The following is an 18,096-nucleotide window of genomic DNA, read 5'->3' as shown; positions in this document are numbered from 1 at the left end:
GTTAAACCCAATGATTTGAAAATAACTCAGAACATTTATGATAAGATTTCGGTGATAACTCATCTTCTTATATACTAAGTTCTGGACAATTAATAGATCTTTATCTTATTAGTGCAGGAAATTCTATAATTAGAATTTCCCTACTCCATTTAAATTGGTATCACCATAAGAATGTTAGTATTAATTTACTCAACATCATTAGTATCATGTTAAAGAATGTTCGTCATCAACTACAACAATTTATATGAATAAATGTATAGTGGTAATCACTTATTCCAACAATTCCTATACCCTGAGAAGAACATCTAGTATATTCTATATACCTAATAATATTGCCTTTATCAACAATGGAATCCCAACAATTATCTCAAAATTCACTTATCTCTCAGTTATTGGTACCGGATACAAAACCAGTCAAAAGATCGCATTGTTCTCATTAAACTCTGGGAATGTAACGGTGAACAGGTCTAACAGTTATTACCAACGGGACAATTGAAATTCTTGTAGAAAAGGTGAGGTTACGGGGAGGGGCGGAGCTGAAAGAAGTAGCAGCAAGTTGAAACACTAAGCAAGTGACTTACCACAGTCCGATATTAAGTTGCGTATCTGTTCTAATGCTTTTCTGTTTCAACTATGCACCTCCTAAATGGCAGTGAAGGAGGCGAAGAAGATACTATAAGCTAGCGCCGTACATGGTGGAAGAAGCGGAGGTGATTGTGGGGTTTTCACCGGATCATGCGGAGAGAAAGGCCGCACATGTGTTGAGCCACCCCCTTAGGAGTTATCTCGCACAACAACAGTCGTGTGTATAGTATAGTATACGAGGTTGTGATAGAACCCACTGGATTGGGGTAGAAGGTGGTGGAAGTTGATACCGTGTTGGCTGGATATCCTAACACCATTAGAAATATATAAAAGGAGAGAGCTGTAGTTCGTGTATTTCTCCGTTCTTCCCGTCCTCCCTATATTATTCAATGTTCATTCAATAAAATAGCATCAAAGTTTATCAAGTCTAACTAGATTATACTATAACATAGCAACCAAGCGCACCAAATTTTAACACACACACAATTCAATTATGACAAGAACATGCAAATGGACAGTTCACGAAGCAAAGTCAAACCCAAAGTATTTCACCCATAACGGTAACTTTGGTGAATCTCCAAATCACGTCAAGAGAGGAGGTTACGGGAAAGGCAACTGGGGCAAACCAGGTGACGAAATCAACGATTTAATTGATTCTGGCGAAATCAAGACTCTCTTCAACAAGAACAGACGGGGTTCTAATTCGCAGAACAATGAGAGAAGACTTTCTGACTTGCAACAATATCATATCTAATTGACAGGCTGTGTTCTCGCCGGCACATTTTTAGAGAAACCTGGCCCTCCTTAATGATTTAACGACCGTATAACTTCCGAAGAAGTATGTGCATATATAACATAATTATTGTCAAACACCCTTTATTAGTTCTTATATATACATGTTTACGATAAAAAAATAAGTTTCATTTAAAGTTTCTTGATTGAATCATCTCTGTTAGAGTGCACATTTAATCATTGTGGTCATCTACCTGTAACCTCTTTGAATTCGAGGATTGGTATTTCGCGTGTATGCAGCAGCAGGTGGAGTTGCCACCGGCGGTCTGTTGTAAACTTTGCCATTGTTTCTGTTCGTATTCACGTTTTTGTTACCATTAACCACTGGGCTTGCTGTATTGGTATTAGCATGTTTCTCTTTTTCCTTTTCTTGATGCATCATCTCTGCTTGTTTTCTTTCCAATGCCCTTTTTCCAACAAAATTATAAACGATAACTGCGTTCCTTGTGGAACACGCGTGTAACCATGCAAAAACACTTCCTAAAATGGGTATCAAACTAATAAGTAAATCAATGACAATGTTACCATGCATTTTGAGCTTTACTTCAGTAGGTAATTTGTATCTGTCATCGGCCAATTCAATTAACTTATCATGCACCCAGTACATCAATAAGGGTCCTATAACCGGTAAAAGCGCAAGTAATGGTGCCCACCCTATAGTGTTTGTCCAACAGCAGCATCCACACACTGACCTGTCATGTAACCAGGCTTTACTTTGGACCTTTTTCCATGCTTTGCTTTCGTCCTTGGTACAATAATATGGAAGCCTGCGACGGTGTTGTTTACCGTCTTTGTTCGTTTCATAAAACGGATCACTGGTCGGTTGAAAATGTTGTCCTGCAAACTCTTCATATTCGTCCTGCAAGTAATCTTTACCTAGACCAAGCAACGTGCTCTGAATGAATCCTGACATTGAATTTGTCCCTTAATTACTTTAGTGATATTACACCTGGCAGCAGCAAGCTTCTTTATTTATAGCTATTTCCTCACGTTTGCTAGAACGTCTATGAAAATGAGATATATGACTAGGTAGCAAAGCTAAAAGAGGATTCTTTCCGGTCCCTCTGGTTCGCACTCACATCATGATCTCATAGTCACGTCCCCTTCCGGAATTGACGCATTCTTCCAAGTATCAGCGCGATTTATAGAAAGAAAATAGAAACAATAATAAACAAAAAAGAAAAGAGAGATATCACACGTAGACATGACGCAGCTCTTTAGTGGAATGGAAACGCGCAACCAGTATTCTAAGAAGACACGATCTTATCAATGAGTCTTTTTTAAAAGCGAAGGGTAAATAGTTTCCATCACTTAAACGTGTGGGGGAACGACTCTTATTTACATAGAGAATTCATTTTCTTTTACCCTACATTCCACGACAGCACTTTCGTGAAAAATATATGCATCCGTGCATTTTATACACCCACACACATTTATAGGACTTTTCTCCTAGCGGGAGCAGGTTTGTGCGCTTACTGAAAAAAAACTCAAGTGACCATCATCGATTGAGTGGAAAGAATCATGGAGAGCTTTCCGAGCTCCTATAGCATGTACAATCCTAATCGCTGCTGTACACTTTGGTACAATATTGAATTTTCAATCTAAAGTATTAAATTTCTTACTTCAAAGATAGACCTATTTCGTCTGCAAGCTTTTTACCTTAAGTCCAAAATACTACGACAAATATCAAAGAAAAAATGGCTAGAGAAATCACCGACATCAAACAATTTTTGGAATTGACCAGAAGAGCTGACGTTAAGACCGCCACTGTTAAAATTAACAAAAAATTGAACAAGGCCGGTAAGCCATTCAGACAAACCAAGTTCAAGGTTAGAGGTTCTTCTTCTTTGTACACTTTGGTCATCAACGACGCTGGTAAGGCTAAGAAATTGATCCAATCTTTGCCACCAACTTTGAAGGTTAACAAATTATAAGGAAAATAAGAAAAAACCAAAGTGTTTTCATAGCGGGACTGAAACAGAAAAGCAAAAATACTTTCCTATCCGCATAACGAATAATATTTATTTGAGTTCGTTATACAAGAAGTGGAAAGGATTTTCCAACTTCTTTGTTTCCGTTTCCTTTTGTTTTCTTACTATTCATAAACCTATTTTTTAATTTTTAAAGTCATAACGTTGTATAGTTAATAAAAATGTTGGATTACTATTCATTCAAGAACAAGTTATATTTTTTTTGTAAGTTATCTTTATAGGATACCAATATTTGTGCTATAGAATGAATTAAAAATTGTATCATAAAAGCGACAATGTACGCTAGCTTACACGACCTTCTTACTGTCGCGACCAATACTTGAACTATGTTGATCTATCTCTTCACTGTCATCTAATACTTTTGCAAGTCGATCCCTTGCCCTAGATTTTAAAACCTCTTCTTCCTTTGACGATATCTTTTCAAAATCGTCTTCATTGATATTTGATGCTTCCACGAACTCCTTTGTCTCTTCTGTTGTTGGCTCTCCTACTTTTTTGGCATTACCTGTTTCTTTCTTGCTATTCCCGAGCTCTTGTTCAGCGGCTAAACTATAGGTGCCATTTTCTTCAAGTTTCTGTTCAGTGGCAGAATTTCTGTTTGAATTTTTCACTTTTTCATCAAAATCAGAAGCTTTAATCAATTCTGCCGTTCTCACCCATCTCCTCCTTCTTGTATATTTGGAAAATGAATCTTCTTTACTTGGTTTCTTCCAAGTATTATCGTAGTATATAAATCCTTCATCAGGGGAAGGATCCGCCGAGGTTCTTGCCTTTGAATTAGGTACTTGAATAGCACCGTCATTAGTCATGTCCAATCTCCACGTCTTGTCTACCCACCTCCAAACCATAGAATTGGTTTCTTCAGGTAAATGGAAGTTTTCAGGAGAGGGTGCTTCATTCAAAAATTCATCTGTCCATGGAGTCCTCTCATAACTTAGCATACTAGGTTTCCATCCAATGCCTAACCAACGGCGCTGATTCTCATACAGAACATAAGTAAAACGGATAGGCTTGGAATCAGATAAAACTCCATTCGCGTTTTCTGTTGACGCTAACTTCTTCACCTGTTTTTGTACTGTAGCAAAAATGCCTTGGTCCTTATTTATTCCACCGAGGTCTAAACCAGTAACGTAAAAGACAAGCAACCTGACAACCTTAAACTTCCATAAGAGCCTTCTTGCTACTTTGGACCAAGGTGTGTGGTAAGTCAAAAGAAATAGACCCACCATCAGTATCAGGCTTCTTGGTGGCAAGAGCAGCCAAGTTATCATCACGTAAACTGGAGATAAAATGACTGTAGTGTACAACAAACGTTGAATATCTTGTGTTCCAAGGTTAACCATAGGGGAAAGCAAGATATCTGATTTTAAGGATACTCTGTTCATTAGCAGGGCAATCTCTTCTAATGTTGGCGAGGAGCTTAACGTACCCCCAATGTGATTGTCTAATAAGGAATAGCCCCACAGAATGGCAATGATGGCAAGATGCCCAAAATACTTCACGAGCAATTCGAAATATTCAACAGTAGCAATAAAAAGACACAGCATCAAAATACCGCTCCAGATATTTGTTCCTGTCCATGTAATAACATTTAGTACTTCATCAATGAGAATCAAATAAGGGTACAACTTCACCAGGGCCTTAGAGATTGTGGGCGGCGTCGATGTCAGCAGCGGTGAAGTGGCCACGTTGACCTTTTCCAGCGATCCGTTATCATTATCCTTACACACTTCACCTTCGGCTTCATTCTTTTCTAGAGCAGCTCGGATCACTTTTGTAGTGTTTCCACCAATTCTTGGCTGCAACGTTTCGGCAAACTTGGCTCTGGTTTCATGCACCTTCGTCGTGTTGTCACTCATTGAAAAATTAGCGTTCGCACTCGGGAAGATCAACTAGGTAGTTTGAATCCTAAGCTATACCCTTTCATAGGCACTTTTCACATTAACCTACGCATCCAGGTTTTATATTTGTGAACTTGATCGAAAACCCTTTAGTCCTGCTCCCGCTTCTTTCCTGCCACCGCGGATTAATAAGAAAAAGTCAAAACATCTCCAACCAAATTGGAACCCTCATTGAAGCCATCGACAAGTTATCACTAGAAAAGAGGTTCTGATATTTATGTCTAGGAAGTGATGTTTAGGAAGAGAGTAGTGAAAAAAAGCTCTTCCAATGAGAAGAGTCAGAAAAAAAGGCAAAGAATTGATTTTAGTGAGAAGAAGCTGGCGGTCAGCGATGATGAAAAGGGCCCCCAGGATAACACAATGTCAGCAAAGGATAGGGATGACAAGAGACTTCGGAATTCAAATGTGAATGGGTGGGAACCAAATAGAAGGGGTGAAAATCTAGATAAATATACTCTGACAGTCAACGATGACAGCACTAAGGAGGATCTATTGAACTCCGAGAGAAGGGAACTTACTGAGAAAGCGAAGAAGGGAGGGCCCAGCAATGGCAATCTGCTAGTATTGAATATGAGCGGTAAAAGCACGCTGCAGACTAAGCAGATCAACCAACCAACGAACATTCGAACCACAGTGCTCATGGATTTCCAACCCGATGTCTGCAAAGATTTCAAACAGACAGGATATTGTGGTTATGGAGACAGCTGCAAGTTCTTACATTCGAGGGATGATTTCAAGACTGGCTGGAAATTGAATCAGGATTGGAATGCGGAGGAAGAGGACTCTAAAACGGCCACTTTGGACTTAGACAAGATACCTTTCAAGTGCACTCTGTGCAAGGAAGATTACAAGTCACCCGTGGTTACAAGCTGTGGCCATTATTTCTGTGCATCCTGTTTTGCGAAAGAGATGAAGAAAGGCACCAGATGCTCCATATGCCACAAGGAGACGCACGGTAGTGCAAAGGTGGCATCCGATTTGCAAAAAATACTAAAAGAAATGAAAACGTGATAGAGTGTCTCAATTCTTAGTCTTGGCCACAAGGGGTTACACGTCCCCTTCCTTGAACGTTGTTCCGGAAAAGCGTATGTAGATGGCACCTTTGCATTGATCAGACACTACGAATCGTTGTTGTGCGTTGGCTGTCCGAGCATGAATATACACAAATCCTAGACTGCATGTATCGCAAACTTGTAAGAACTATTTTACATAAAAAGCACGTACACTATATAGATAGAAAGTAGAGCCCGTCTCTTCTGCAAACAGTTGGATGATGATCTTCTCTCTCTAACTCGCCGCGACTACTTTGATAAAAAAAATTGTAACTTCAAAAAGGTGCGACAAACAAAGGTTAACGAATAGACAGAATATACTGTAGTAGAGTATATTGAAAAAAAGAGAGGCTCATAGCAAACGTACAATGTCACACCAAAGTCAACTCATTCCACAAGCTTATATCTCTAACTTTCACAACAGGTTGACGAACGAGGATGATGGCATTCCCATTTTTACAATGGCTCAACAAACAAGGCAGCATAAAAGAGCTAAAGTGGTTAATTATGCCGAATATGATAACGATCTGTTTGATGAGTTTAACATGAACGGTACTAATTTTACTAATTCAGATACACAGTATAAAGATAATGCAATGTCTCATGAGAATACACCAGCGCTAACGAATGGCGTGGGCATGGACGGCTCGGAATACAATGTCCTAGAGAACATAAATAGCGCTGATAACATTATCTCTAACAATAGATACGATGTCGGTTCAAACATGGTTGTGGAATCTTTATCCGGTTTGAATAACAACAACAGTACCAGTAATGGCAATAATAATGCGAAAACACAAGCGCAGGATATTGGAAATGCCGTTTTGCCAGATCTGCAGGACCAACATCATAACCCATTCAATATACTCAGATATCCGAAGATAAGAGATACTTTCATTAACGGAAAATTGGTATCTCCATACAGACTGAATACTGATCAGGAAACGAAAGCAAACGCAAATTCTGGAGAAGCAATCATGATACCAATAACTTTGGATATAGAACATATGGGTCATACCATAAAGGACCAGTTTCTTTGGAACTACAACGACGACTCCATATCCCCGGAAGAATTTTCCTCAATATACTGTAAGGATCTCGATATGAATTCTGTTACTTTGCAAACACAAGTTGCGAATGTAATAAAAGAGCAGTTAAAAGACTTGGAGAATATCGCAGCTACTGAGATAATGTCGGATTTACACGTTATAATTAACCTAACCTGTAATCTGCAAGACAGATTTTTTGAGGATAATTTTCAGTGGAACTTGAACGACAAATCACTTACTCCAGAAAGATTTGCCACATCTATTGTACAAGATCTCGGTCTAACAAGAGAGTTTATCCCTTTGATATCCCAATCTCTTCATGAAACTATCTTGAAGATAAAGAAGGACTGGGTCGATGGTCACTTAATTCAGGACCATGTTCCAAACGATGCTGCATTTGGATACCTATCTGGTATTAGATTGGATATCGATGAACTGGGCTCCAACTGGTGTCCAAGGGTGGAAATACTAACAAAAGAAGAAATACAAAAGAGAGAAATTGAAAAAGAAAGAAACCTGAGAAGATTGAAAAGGGAAACCGATAGATTATCTAGAAGAGGCAGAAGAAGATTGGATGATTTAGAGACCACAATGAGAATGTAGTAACTTTGTTTTTATCGTTACAGAACTCAATAACATTGCATTTTTATTTTGAGCTCTGTTAACCATTTAGGAAGGGAGAAAAAATGTGTGTTAGACTGAATAAGTTTAGGCCAAGGATAACTTGAACAAAGAAATGTACTCCTTTGAAACACACCTCCCAAAAAAATAGATGACTTCCATCATTAGTACAACAATAGATTTTATCCCCCATTTGTATAACTATACGAGTTGATTTCAATTACGGAAAATGTTTTAGTATGCTAATGGTTACATGTGTGTAATTTACGTATTCTTGAAGTTTTTGAAAGGTTTAGACGCCTCGATCTTTCCTATATTAATTTGTATTATCTTCATTACAATCCCAGATAGTGAACTTTGAATGTCAGTATGAGAAATCTGAGTGGGTATGTTCATACTACCATCAAGCATCTTTAGCTGCCAAAGCCTGTCATGCTCCCAAAACCCATCAGCGATTCTTAACACAGATACCAAGAATGCATCTTTTACAACGATCAAATCATTGTTCTTCTTGAACGTATTATCAGTGGCACACTCAATACATAATGCCCTGTATATTTTGCAAAGTTCAACAAATTCATCAGGAGATACCTGTTCGAATCTGATCTTCAAAACTTTGTTGAAAAGAGTTATGAATTGATATAGGAGAAAATTCTTAATATTCATGTCGAAAAGAGATCTATTCTCAAATATGTGTGCGATAATCAGATCGGAAAAAAATGTAAAAGGATGCTCCAATATGGCGGAGTCGAATAAAGTACTTAAAATATTAAGATATCCGTCAATTCCATTCTCAGTACAACAAGCCTGGAGGACACCAGATTCAATAAACGCAGCTTTTGATAGCATGTCGCCTGCTTCATTGAAGGAGTCCCAGAACCTACATTTTTCGTCCTCATCACTCGCTATGCCAAGCTCCCTTCTCAAACTGATGAAAAGTTGGTTATTTCTCAATTCAGTTAAATAACTTTTGTTAAGGAGCTCCAGGTATTTCGTTAAAAAATTTCTACTGATAACACCTTCGTCACAATGTTTTTTTGCCAGTGCTAGGAGAACAGACAGTAAATCCTGATACGAGTTTTTTTGCAAAGCTTTGGAGAATAGGGACACTATCCTAAAAAGTTCGTTTTCATTAGTAACAGGCTTTAAATCAGTTACTATAATATGTGCTCTCTTCAATAAGTTGGAAAGAAATTGATAAAAGGTGTTATCTTTGGAAATGAGCAGCAAATCAGAAGCAATGGAATAAAGTGGTTTTCTTAGTAATTCAAAAGAATCCGCGTCACAAAAATCAATAATTAGGGAGTCAAACACGAGTTGAAAACTTAATGCAGCATCTAGACCGTTATAAGTAAAGAAAGTCCACCAAGTAAATACACCACTATCTACCAAAAATTTTCCAATCTGACAATAGTACTCTATCCAGCTTTTATTTTCTTGAGCCTTGCTCTTTAAAAATTGCAAAAGATAATTCTGCACCCAAGTTGTGCCCAATATGTCTAGGCTTTTCAAATATACCTGCAATAACAATACCGAAGAGGCCTCTAATATCTTTTCTTGAGACATGGCTACTAGTGAAGGATAGAGCAATTTAAGCATGCCAACACTTTTTTTCTTCATTTTATGGACTAGAGGAATGAACTCTTTTAAAAAGTTTTCTGTTATTTCCGATATGGAAGACTGGTGGATTATTAACTTACCAAATAATGACGCTATGAACTTTCCACTGAATGGATGTTTCTTGTTCCGACTAATTTCCAAAAACGAAAGACTAGTCTGCATAATTAGTGTTGTTATCTCCCTGACTGCCTTTGGTGTATGAAAGTTTAAATAGTCCTTACTATATAACGGTCGTGATAGTTCTTGAAAGCGCTTCTCTAAGTTCAAATCAAAGTGTGTGGCTAGAACAATTAGAAGATTAAGACGGTTCATCAAAACTGATAAAGAGTCATTCATGGTGATCTCACTCATTGGTATCACACGTTGTATATCGGAACTGGACAATTCACATAATGTCAGTAAATGCAAGTATTTATTAAACATTAATCGACGCGTAAAGTGCTTTGTTGGAGGATAAATTATCTTATTTTCTTGCGACAGAATAGCCTCTTCTTCAAAATCAGAGAATCTTCTTTTTTTAAATATGCGGTCGAGAGAGAGAATCAAACTATTTGTAACATCCCAATTACAAGTTTTGATGCAATAATTGATAAATCGGAACGCTAAATTCAAGGGTTGGAACTCGGAGTCTAATCTTAAAACTTGCCAGCGACAGAACTTTGTAGGAAATATGTTGACCAGCAACAGCGAAATCTGAGCGGAAAAGGAATGCTTTTGGAGTAAGTCCCATAAAGCTTCCTTTTTGTCCATGATATCAACGATAGAAGACAGAATATAGTAACTCGTGTACAAATATTGCATAGGATGTTTTGTGACTGAATCATAACACACTGAAAGTAGCTTGAAAAAAGAGACAATGTGATCTACAATCTTAGCATCCATTTCTAATTTGACAGCCGTTGAGATCTTGTTATATTTTGATATTTCTAGAAACATTAATTGACATGTTGCAATTTGTAAAAAATGAATTGGTTTAGCTTTTTTCCTTAAGCTATTAACTTTTGATCTGAACTCACGATGAAATTCACCTATTGAGTCAAATAGTTCAGGCATATCAAGGTGCATCAAAAAAGTAACAAGACTCTCATTAAATCGAACTAGTTCCGTGTCAATGATTCCTCTGTCAATGATAACTCTGAACATATCCCGCAGTGACGAACCTATGTCAGCAGGATTCAATTTAGATAGCGAGTAAATTTTACCAGGCAACTCAATCTTAATGAGATTAGGTGGCTCAAAAGGCTTTTTTAGTAAAATTGAGTCGAGAACAATCATTATTGGTCCAAATTCCTGATTAATATTCTCCTCCTCAAGCTCTATGGGATGATTAATATTGTTTATATTCCCTAAATTTGACTTTGCAAAAGCGTATCGATTTGTGGGAACCTCGACAACAGTATTGAAGATCAGTTTTCGTCTCGACTCAACATTAGTGGGCAAACTTGGATATGCAGGTACTTTCTTCTTTTTTCTTTTCCTTTTCAACACTTTGTTGGAAGAAGCTTCATCAAATTCTGTGGATTGAGATTCTAATGTCTCAAAAAGGTATTCGTCAATAACATGGTTTTTGTTAGAACCAAATGAAATCGTGCTTTTATCAGTTACTAATCGTGGTTTATGCGCTGATCGTTTTCCAACTTTGATGGCTCTTGTAGTTGAACGGATTCGGGGTTTTCGGTGATTGTATTTATACGTTCTGGACCTTTTTCTTTTCCCACTTAAGTCATTGAAATCAGAAGATGATTTCTTTTTCTTAACTTTGATTAACATCTTGTCGATTATATCATTGTTATACTCTTCGGCAGCATCTAGAGATATTGAACTTTGATTATCTTCACCCGAAACGTTGTACCGTTCACTGGATCCACTGTCCGAATGCTGTGAATTCAAATAAATAATAGGTTGGTCTGTATAAGATACACGAGGAAAGCAACTCTCTGGACCGTCATATTCTAGATCAAATATGGGTTCATTACGGTATTCCTCATTGATATCAGAACCGTAACTTCCCGCAAACTGTTCATCTTCACATTCACTGTACTTGCTCTCGTAATATTCCTGTAATTCTTTTAATTCCTTCTCACTAATCTCCGAAGGGGTTTTCAAGTATAAATTATGAGAGGAATCTTCATCGATATCCGGTTCATCACCGGACGCAATAATATCATTCAATAAGATTTGTTCATCATTTTCGGCGCGGGTACCCTTGTGTATTTTTCTTTTGGCAACTCCTTTATGGTTTGATAATTGAGTCTTTTTCCTCATAATTTTCGAAGACTGCTGCCTTTGCAATGATTTTTCCCAAGCAACTCTCGGTAAAACTCCACGATAACCAGTTTTCACATTCAATACTCTTCCTCTAAATATTACTTCGTCATTTTCAGTGTCCTGTAAATTTGTGATGACGGAACCTTGATTATCTTCCAAAGAGTCATCTAGTTGAAGTTCTTCATTCTGAATGAGGTCTTTGTAATCGCGGTGCCTTTTTCTTGGTATTATTTCATCACTATCATAACCTTGAGATCTAACCGAATCATTCTCGAATCCAACAAAATCAATTGTATCATTTCCCTGATCATTCAGTATTTTACCATTCCTATTTGTAAAGGAAATTTCATTCGACTGAACCACTGGAGAAGTTTTTTCTGGTAAAATTAATTGATTCGAAATAGTGTCAAAACCAGTAATATCATAGCCCTCTAATAATTGCCTATGCTTTATTCTTTCTAAACTATATGGCATCTTTTGAATAGCCTTCCTCTTTCTTAAAGACCACCGAAGGCCTGTAGTAAGGTGTCCATCAGCTGCTACAGAAGGTGATACAGAGTCACCGGTGGTAGAATCCAAGCTTAACGCCTCATTAGCATTTTTTTGTGGTTTACTTGCTTCTTGAATATTCTCTCCTGCCCAAAGGTAGTCTTCTCTAAATTCAGGTCTGTATATGATACTAGTTTCTTCATCAGCGGCTTCAGAATCTGATATCACAATGTAATTTGGTTCATCAACATCCATAAGCTCAACTGCTGGTGTGGACTATTACACTTCAAATCAGAAATTCCTATTGTATACTCCACTTATTTACCTCACGAGTTTCATTTTAAACACAGATGCGCTTTGCTCTTCGAAGATAACTCGTTAGCCGAAGCGAACGAATTTCAACCTACTGTTTATAAATTCTTGAGATAGTGCCATCAAAATACCCTCGAGGAAAAGGTGAAGGTAAAGAAGCTACTAATTGCAATAGGTGTAGTAATCTTCAAGTTCCTCTAGATTAAATTAAGATGGCCGCAGATGAATCGAATTACGGTACCACGAAGATTAAGAGAACTGCGTCTAGCAGCAGTAGTATTGAAACAACAGTAACAAAGTTGTTGATGTCGACAAAGCATCTTCTCCAAGTTTTAACACAGTGGTCTAAGGGGGCAACTTCAGGAAGGTCAGTATCTGACGCTTATGTTCAACTGGGAAATGACTTCAAAGTTGTGTCGAAGTTCTTCATGCATGCTAAAGTTGATATGTCAGATGTTGGTGATGTGCCAATGGCTTTGAGACGTGTATTGGAAGTAACATTAAGAGAACCACCATCTGACGAAACTTTGAATAAACATTTACCAAAAATCAGGGAAATTATAGTGACGCTTTTGGACAAACTAAAAGTTAAACAAGCCATTCTTAAGAATATGCAGCAAGAGCATCGAATAAGTATAAAGTCACATCATCAACAGAATCCTTCATTCACTAGTAACCTTTCTTTGGGGAGTGAAGGCACTCGTGAGGGGACTCCTTTCAGTAGTAGAAAAAGTAGCATTGTACGTGATCAGAGGCAAACCGATTCAAAAGACAATATATATGGGGGAAAAGTAAATTCTGCCTCCGCAGGAATTCCATCTGCCCTTCCAACGGAGGGAAAATTGACAAAACCAACAACCAATTCTAAATCGAACTTCAAGTCAAACGATTCTTTAGGAGTATCAGATGACGATGACGCACTTTCACAATTAAAGAAGGGAACTAATTTGCAAAGGAGAGCTTCAAAGAGATATTCAGCATATCATATGGCTAAATTGACTAATCAGTCCACAACAGAAGCTGCTGCTGCTGCTGGTCTCGTCACAAAACCGTCGCCCTCACTGTTACATCTTGAAGAGACTGTCAGAAAGTCAAAATTATATGGAAATAATAACAATGATGATGATGGTAATACCTCTGTTGAGAATAAGGAAAGAAGTGCTGATGATTTAGCAAGGGCTAGTCCATTGTTGAAAGCAGCATTGCCCACTGAGAATGCAGATACGTCTTCACGAAGATTATCCAGCGTCGCAACTTCACCAGACAACGCCATAAATGGAACCTATCCAATATTCCTGAAAATGGGAGACAGAACAAAAAAGTGCTGTATACAACTTCCAACTACTAAAAAAGCATTAAGGCTTCTCTTTGTTCAGCACTTTACTTATTCTCCTGGTTCTAATTCCTTCCCAGATATATATATCATGGACCCCCAATACGGAGTATTTTACGAACTGGAAGAACTAAATCTTCACGATATTAAAGAAGGGTTTGTTATTGAGCTAAAGCTTGAAGAAAATCGCAACAATGACATCAAGGACTTTATTGATACAGTTAAAATAGAAATATCAAATAGCCAAAATGATATAATAAGGCGCTTAAAGGAAATGGACTTTGGTTCTGCAACAAACAATAAGCAAGCTAAAGTTTTACCACAGACTAACTTTGAAGCCAGCGAACACAGGCTTCCTGGACCGGCCAGGAAAGAAGATGATAAAACAATTAAGGATATTCAGTATGAATTAGGAAAAATAAAACAAGTGCACAACATAAATCGATCACATATTGACCAAACCATTCTTAATATTTTACAGAAGGTTGACAAATTCAAATCCTTATCATTTTCTGCCAAAAATTCTTCCAATAGAATATACATGGAAAAATCCCAGAGTGAGCTTGGTGATTTGTCGGATGTTCTTTTAAGTAAAGTAGATGATCTGCAGGACGTGATCGAAATCATGAGAAAAGATGTCGCTGAGCGCAGGTCACAACCTGCCAAAAAAAAGTTGGAAACTGTATCTAGAGATTTAGAGAATGCCCAAAATGATTTAGATAAACTTCAAGAATTTGTTGATACTGAAAAGCCACATTGGAAAAAAACGTGGGAGGCTGAGCTGGACAAGGTTTGCGAGGAACAGCAGTTTCTTACGTTGCAGGAAGAACTGATGCTAGATTTGAAGGAAGATTTAGGGAAGGCTTTGGAAACTTTTGATCTCATCAAGTTATGTTGTGAAGAACAAGAAAAAAATCCTTCAAAATCAAAGAATAATCCTATATTGCCCATTATGAGACCAGGTACATTCAATCAGGTAAGGGAACAAGTCATGGTGGCCGTTCAGTCTTTAAACCCCGATCATGACAGCAGGATCGAAGCAATTGATAAGGCAGAAAAGATGTGGCAGATGGAAAGAAAAATCAAGTCTAGTAATGAATTCGATGATGAACTAGAAGATTTTGTGGGAAATTCAAATTTGAAAAAATCGGGAGGTTTTGAAGAAGTAGAAAGAATAAGAAAGCAAAAGGATGAAGCTAATTTGAGGGCATATTTTGGGCCTGGCTTCTCTTAAATGAACTCGTACGTGAAACTTACTGTGAAAAGGGATTGGTATTCCCACCATTTAAAGTATTTTGCTGTACTTTTTCTTAATGGCATCGACAAGCCGCTCGAAATTTCATATATTTCTGTTATTAACTAACTACATACATCTGCAGATGTTGAATCTCCTTTTCTAAAAATAAAATGTTATTTTTAAATTTAGATGTGTTTGAAGAAAAACTTTTCAAGAATCCATTCAATATAGTGAATCGTACTTCATATCCAATCAAAGGATCAAGTCTCGTAATTGAATAAACATCTAGCGTCATTTCAATTATGCGTAATAAAAACGAAGAAAAATGATTATTTTGTGTATCATTTATTGACAGGTCCCTAAAGGCAAATTTATAACTCTCAGAAATGTTCTTCACAATATGATGAATCTGCATGAGAACTGTAGTTATTGAGTTCAAATCAGGGTCAATTGTTTTATAGGAAAGTCTTGTGTTAAATAGTGCTATTAAACTCCGAAATATTTTTTTGCTAGAACTCGAATGAATATTGAAAATATTCATTGTGCTTGAATGTTTCCAGACTTCCAAATTTTTTATGGATATATACATTGCACAAAATTGAATAACTGTACCGCTATCCGATGGGGAGCATACAGATAAAATCTTATCTCTATTAACTTTAGCATTATATTTCTCAAATCCACCCATGGCAAGCTTTTTGACGTTTATTATTTGTTGCTGGTCTGTTGAAATTATGAGGAAATCATCTGCCAATTTTAAAATTAATGTGTCCTGGTTGGAACTCGATTTAAACTCGTCATAAAACTCTAAAAGGTCGTCATACACTAGATCTACAATCGGTGCAGATAAACAGGAGCCTTGAAAGAGCCCTTCTTCTCTCAAGTAACATTTATCTTGAACCCATAAAGCCGTCTTAAATATTTCCATTTCTATTACGTTTATTACATCCTGATTTGATAAATGAACTGTTCTTACGTTGTCTATGTACAGTTCATAAGGTTTTGGTGTTCTACTAGCGTTGACTACATTGACTAACTTCAATGCACCTGTATTAGTGTTAGAAATATATTGTGATCTTACAAAAAACCCATTCTCACTTTTCAGTGCCCTTTTTATTATTCTCATACATTCAATTCTTGGTATGGAGTCATAACAAGACTCGACATCAAACTTCATAAAATATAATTCTGGTAAAACATTATTGAATTTCTTCAAAAGGCTTAGCTTAAATTTTTTGATACGGTCAGCTATTTGCGTCGGAGAGTAGATCTTAGTGAAACTAGTTAGTCTTTTGTTCCTTAAATACTCGAGTATTTTTTGAGTGGGTGCTACAGCATTCTTGTGATTTTCCTTATAAATCATATATTCTTCGTCATCTGCCCCTCCACAAGGAATGGCGATAATCCGAAACTCATTGTTACTTTTCTTTGGTATGACTCTCATTCTGCTATGGTTGAAATTGGACAGGGTATAACTATTATGGTTTCTACAAACGTTGTTTTCTACCAGGTATCTCTTGAAATATCCTGTAAGAAATGGGCTTACAAGTCCATTCCAAACATCATGCCTAAAATAAACAATCTTCACTGTAGAAGATATTTCGGTGCAATAAAAAAAAGTTTGTATAACTTTCGGAAGTAATTGCCTAAACAGCCAGGAAACAAAACAGATCACCATTTGGTTTAAGTTTTCAAAGTTCTGCCTGGTGAATGAAATAGTAGAGACCATCAACCATCGAAAGTCTTTAAACTTTAATTTTTTTAATAAACTATCGAATGGTAAATAGCCATTCAAGGGCAAACTTAGAAGAGAGTTTAGATTCTTAATAATTTTGCATTTATTCTTCTTTGACCCAAACATTTCTTGAGGTAATAATTTCTGTAAAATAACAATTACAAATTTCAAGACTTCTTCCTTTGGTGATTGCCTGCTCAAATGCGGCAACTCTGATGTGGTTTCTTTCAATCGTGGACAAATGCCATTCAAAATGGACACGTAACTCAAGCGTTTGTGCCTGATTAACAATTTTTGCAGGGTCAAATTAATCTGTACCTCTAGTTTCTGAGGTATCTTAACCAGATATGAGGGGAAGATATTTTCTCTTAATTCAATTAGCTTTTCGATAGATGAAGATAACGAAAGAATCGTTTTGTAAGGGAAAATAAAAGGACAGTTTAATTTCAGCTTATGCAAAAATGGTTTATTTGTCACTGGTTCCATCACTGGTTCGATTTGTGCGATACTTCCTGATGATGGGGACGATCTTTGAGCCCATTTGGGCGGTAGATGAGGCTCGTTACACCTATTACCTATGATTTGAGTAAAAAAATGCCCGTTGAATTGAATTACTGTATGATTTATCAGCATATCAACGAACGCATTCGTACCAATCAAATTATGGAGCATTTTCCAGGCCGTTCCCTTCAATAATGTAACGCTGACATTTGTTGAATGGCAAAAAAGGCTATTGTCGACATCTTCATTTTTAGCTATTTTATAACCAAATGTTAGAACATTGTTGAAAAATTCTCCCGTCAAAAGATAGACGATGCAGTGATCTATAATGGCCTTGTGATTCAAATCGCCAGAAACGGACGGTAGTGCTATTTTCCTCGAATTTTGCAGTATAAAGCATGTAGTTAGAATTTCATCGAGACCATTGAATTGACCAGACTCTATATTTTCTTCGTAAGTAATGTTGGTTTCTAACTCAATTTCGAGTTTGTCTTGGATGAAATCGTATAAGCTTTTCATACGTTTACTTTTGTTTTTTTTTTAATTTTTTATCTTTTTACTTAATTAGTAATGATTTGTTTTTCATGTTTGTTAGTGGGAATCTTCGATA

At 37.0% G+C, this 18,096-nt stretch overlaps 9 protein-coding genes across 9 annotated transcripts; 5 read left to right on the top strand and 4 right to left on the bottom strand.

The window, feature by feature from the left end:
* Nucleotides 1–1,078: 1,078 nt before the first annotated feature.
* TMA10 (Tma10p) lies at nt 1,079–1,339 on the top strand (the record flags this gene model as incomplete). The annotated part of the gene is made up of 1 exon (XM_056224434.1): nt 1,079–1,339. The coding sequence occupies one exon, from the start codon at nt 1,079–1,081 to the stop codon at nt 1,337–1,339; it is 261 nt and encodes an 86-aa protein (XP_056078353.1).
* A 228-nt stretch (nt 1,340–1,567) lies between these two features.
* SMKI12G3810 (uncharacterized protein) lies at nt 1,568–2,290 on the bottom strand (the record flags this gene model as incomplete). The annotated part of the gene is made up of 1 exon (XM_056224433.1): nt 1,568–2,290. The coding sequence occupies one exon, from the start codon at nt 2,288–2,290 to the stop codon at nt 1,568–1,570; it is 723 nt and encodes a 240-aa protein (XP_056078352.1).
* Nucleotides 2,291–3,074: 784 nt separating this feature from the next.
* Nucleotides 3,075–3,311, top strand: RPL38 (60S ribosomal protein eL38; the record flags this gene model as incomplete). Its single annotated transcript, XM_056224432.1, has 1 exon — nt 3,075–3,311. The coding sequence occupies one exon, from the start codon at nt 3,075–3,077 to the stop codon at nt 3,309–3,311; it is 237 nt and encodes a 78-aa protein (XP_056078351.1).
* Nucleotides 3,312–3,655: 344 nt separating this feature from the next.
* PEX30 (peroxisome biogenesis protein) lies at nt 3,656–5,227 on the bottom strand (the record flags this gene model as incomplete). The annotated part of the gene is made up of 1 exon (XM_056224431.1): nt 3,656–5,227. One exon carries the CDS (start codon nt 5,225–5,227, stop codon nt 3,656–3,658), a length of 1,572 nt encoding a protein of 523 aa, XP_056078350.1.
* A 273-nt stretch (nt 5,228–5,500) lies between these two features.
* On the top strand, nt 5,501–6,280 carry CWC24 (U2-type spliceosomal complex subunit CWC24; the record flags this gene model as incomplete). Its single annotated transcript, XM_056224429.1, has 1 exon — nt 5,501–6,280. The coding sequence occupies one exon, from the start codon at nt 5,501–5,503 to the stop codon at nt 6,278–6,280; it is 780 nt and encodes a 259-aa protein (XP_056078349.1).
* A 409-nt stretch (nt 6,281–6,689) lies between these two features.
* On the top strand, nt 6,690–7,973 carry SFH1 (Sfh1p; the record flags this gene model as incomplete). Its single annotated transcript, XM_056224428.1, has 1 exon — nt 6,690–7,973. One exon carries the CDS (start codon nt 6,690–6,692, stop codon nt 7,971–7,973), a length of 1,284 nt encoding a protein of 427 aa, XP_056078348.1.
* A 282-nt stretch (nt 7,974–8,255) lies between these two features.
* On the bottom strand, nt 8,256–12,623 carry MMS22 (Mms22p; the record flags this gene model as incomplete). Its single annotated transcript, XM_056224427.1, has 1 exon — nt 8,256–12,623. The coding sequence occupies one exon, from the start codon at nt 12,621–12,623 to the stop codon at nt 8,256–8,258; it is 4,368 nt and encodes a 1,455-aa protein (XP_056078347.1).
* Nucleotides 12,624–12,892: 269 nt separating this feature from the next.
* On the top strand, nt 12,893–15,247 carry BUD6 (formin-mediated actin nucleation enhancer; the record flags this gene model as incomplete). Its single annotated transcript, XM_056224426.1, has 1 exon — nt 12,893–15,247. One exon carries the CDS (start codon nt 12,893–12,895, stop codon nt 15,245–15,247), a length of 2,355 nt encoding a protein of 784 aa, XP_056078346.1.
* Nucleotides 15,248–15,368: 121 nt separating this feature from the next.
* On the bottom strand, nt 15,369–18,005 carry EST2 (telomerase reverse transcriptase; the record flags this gene model as incomplete). The annotated part of the gene is made up of 1 exon (XM_056224425.1): nt 15,369–18,005. One exon carries the CDS (start codon nt 18,003–18,005, stop codon nt 15,369–15,371), a length of 2,637 nt encoding a protein of 878 aa, XP_056078345.1.
* Nucleotides 18,006–18,096: the final 91 nt, after the last annotated feature.

The sequence above is a fragment of the Saccharomyces mikatae genome, assembly GCF_947241705.1.
Source record: "Saccharomyces mikatae IFO 1815 strain IFO1815 genome assembly, chromosome: 12".
In the NCBI taxonomy this organism is placed as follows: domain Eukaryota; kingdom Fungi; phylum Ascomycota; class Saccharomycetes; order Saccharomycetales; family Saccharomycetaceae; genus Saccharomyces; species Saccharomyces mikatae.
This window is presented reverse-complemented; position numbering and strand designations above follow the sequence as displayed.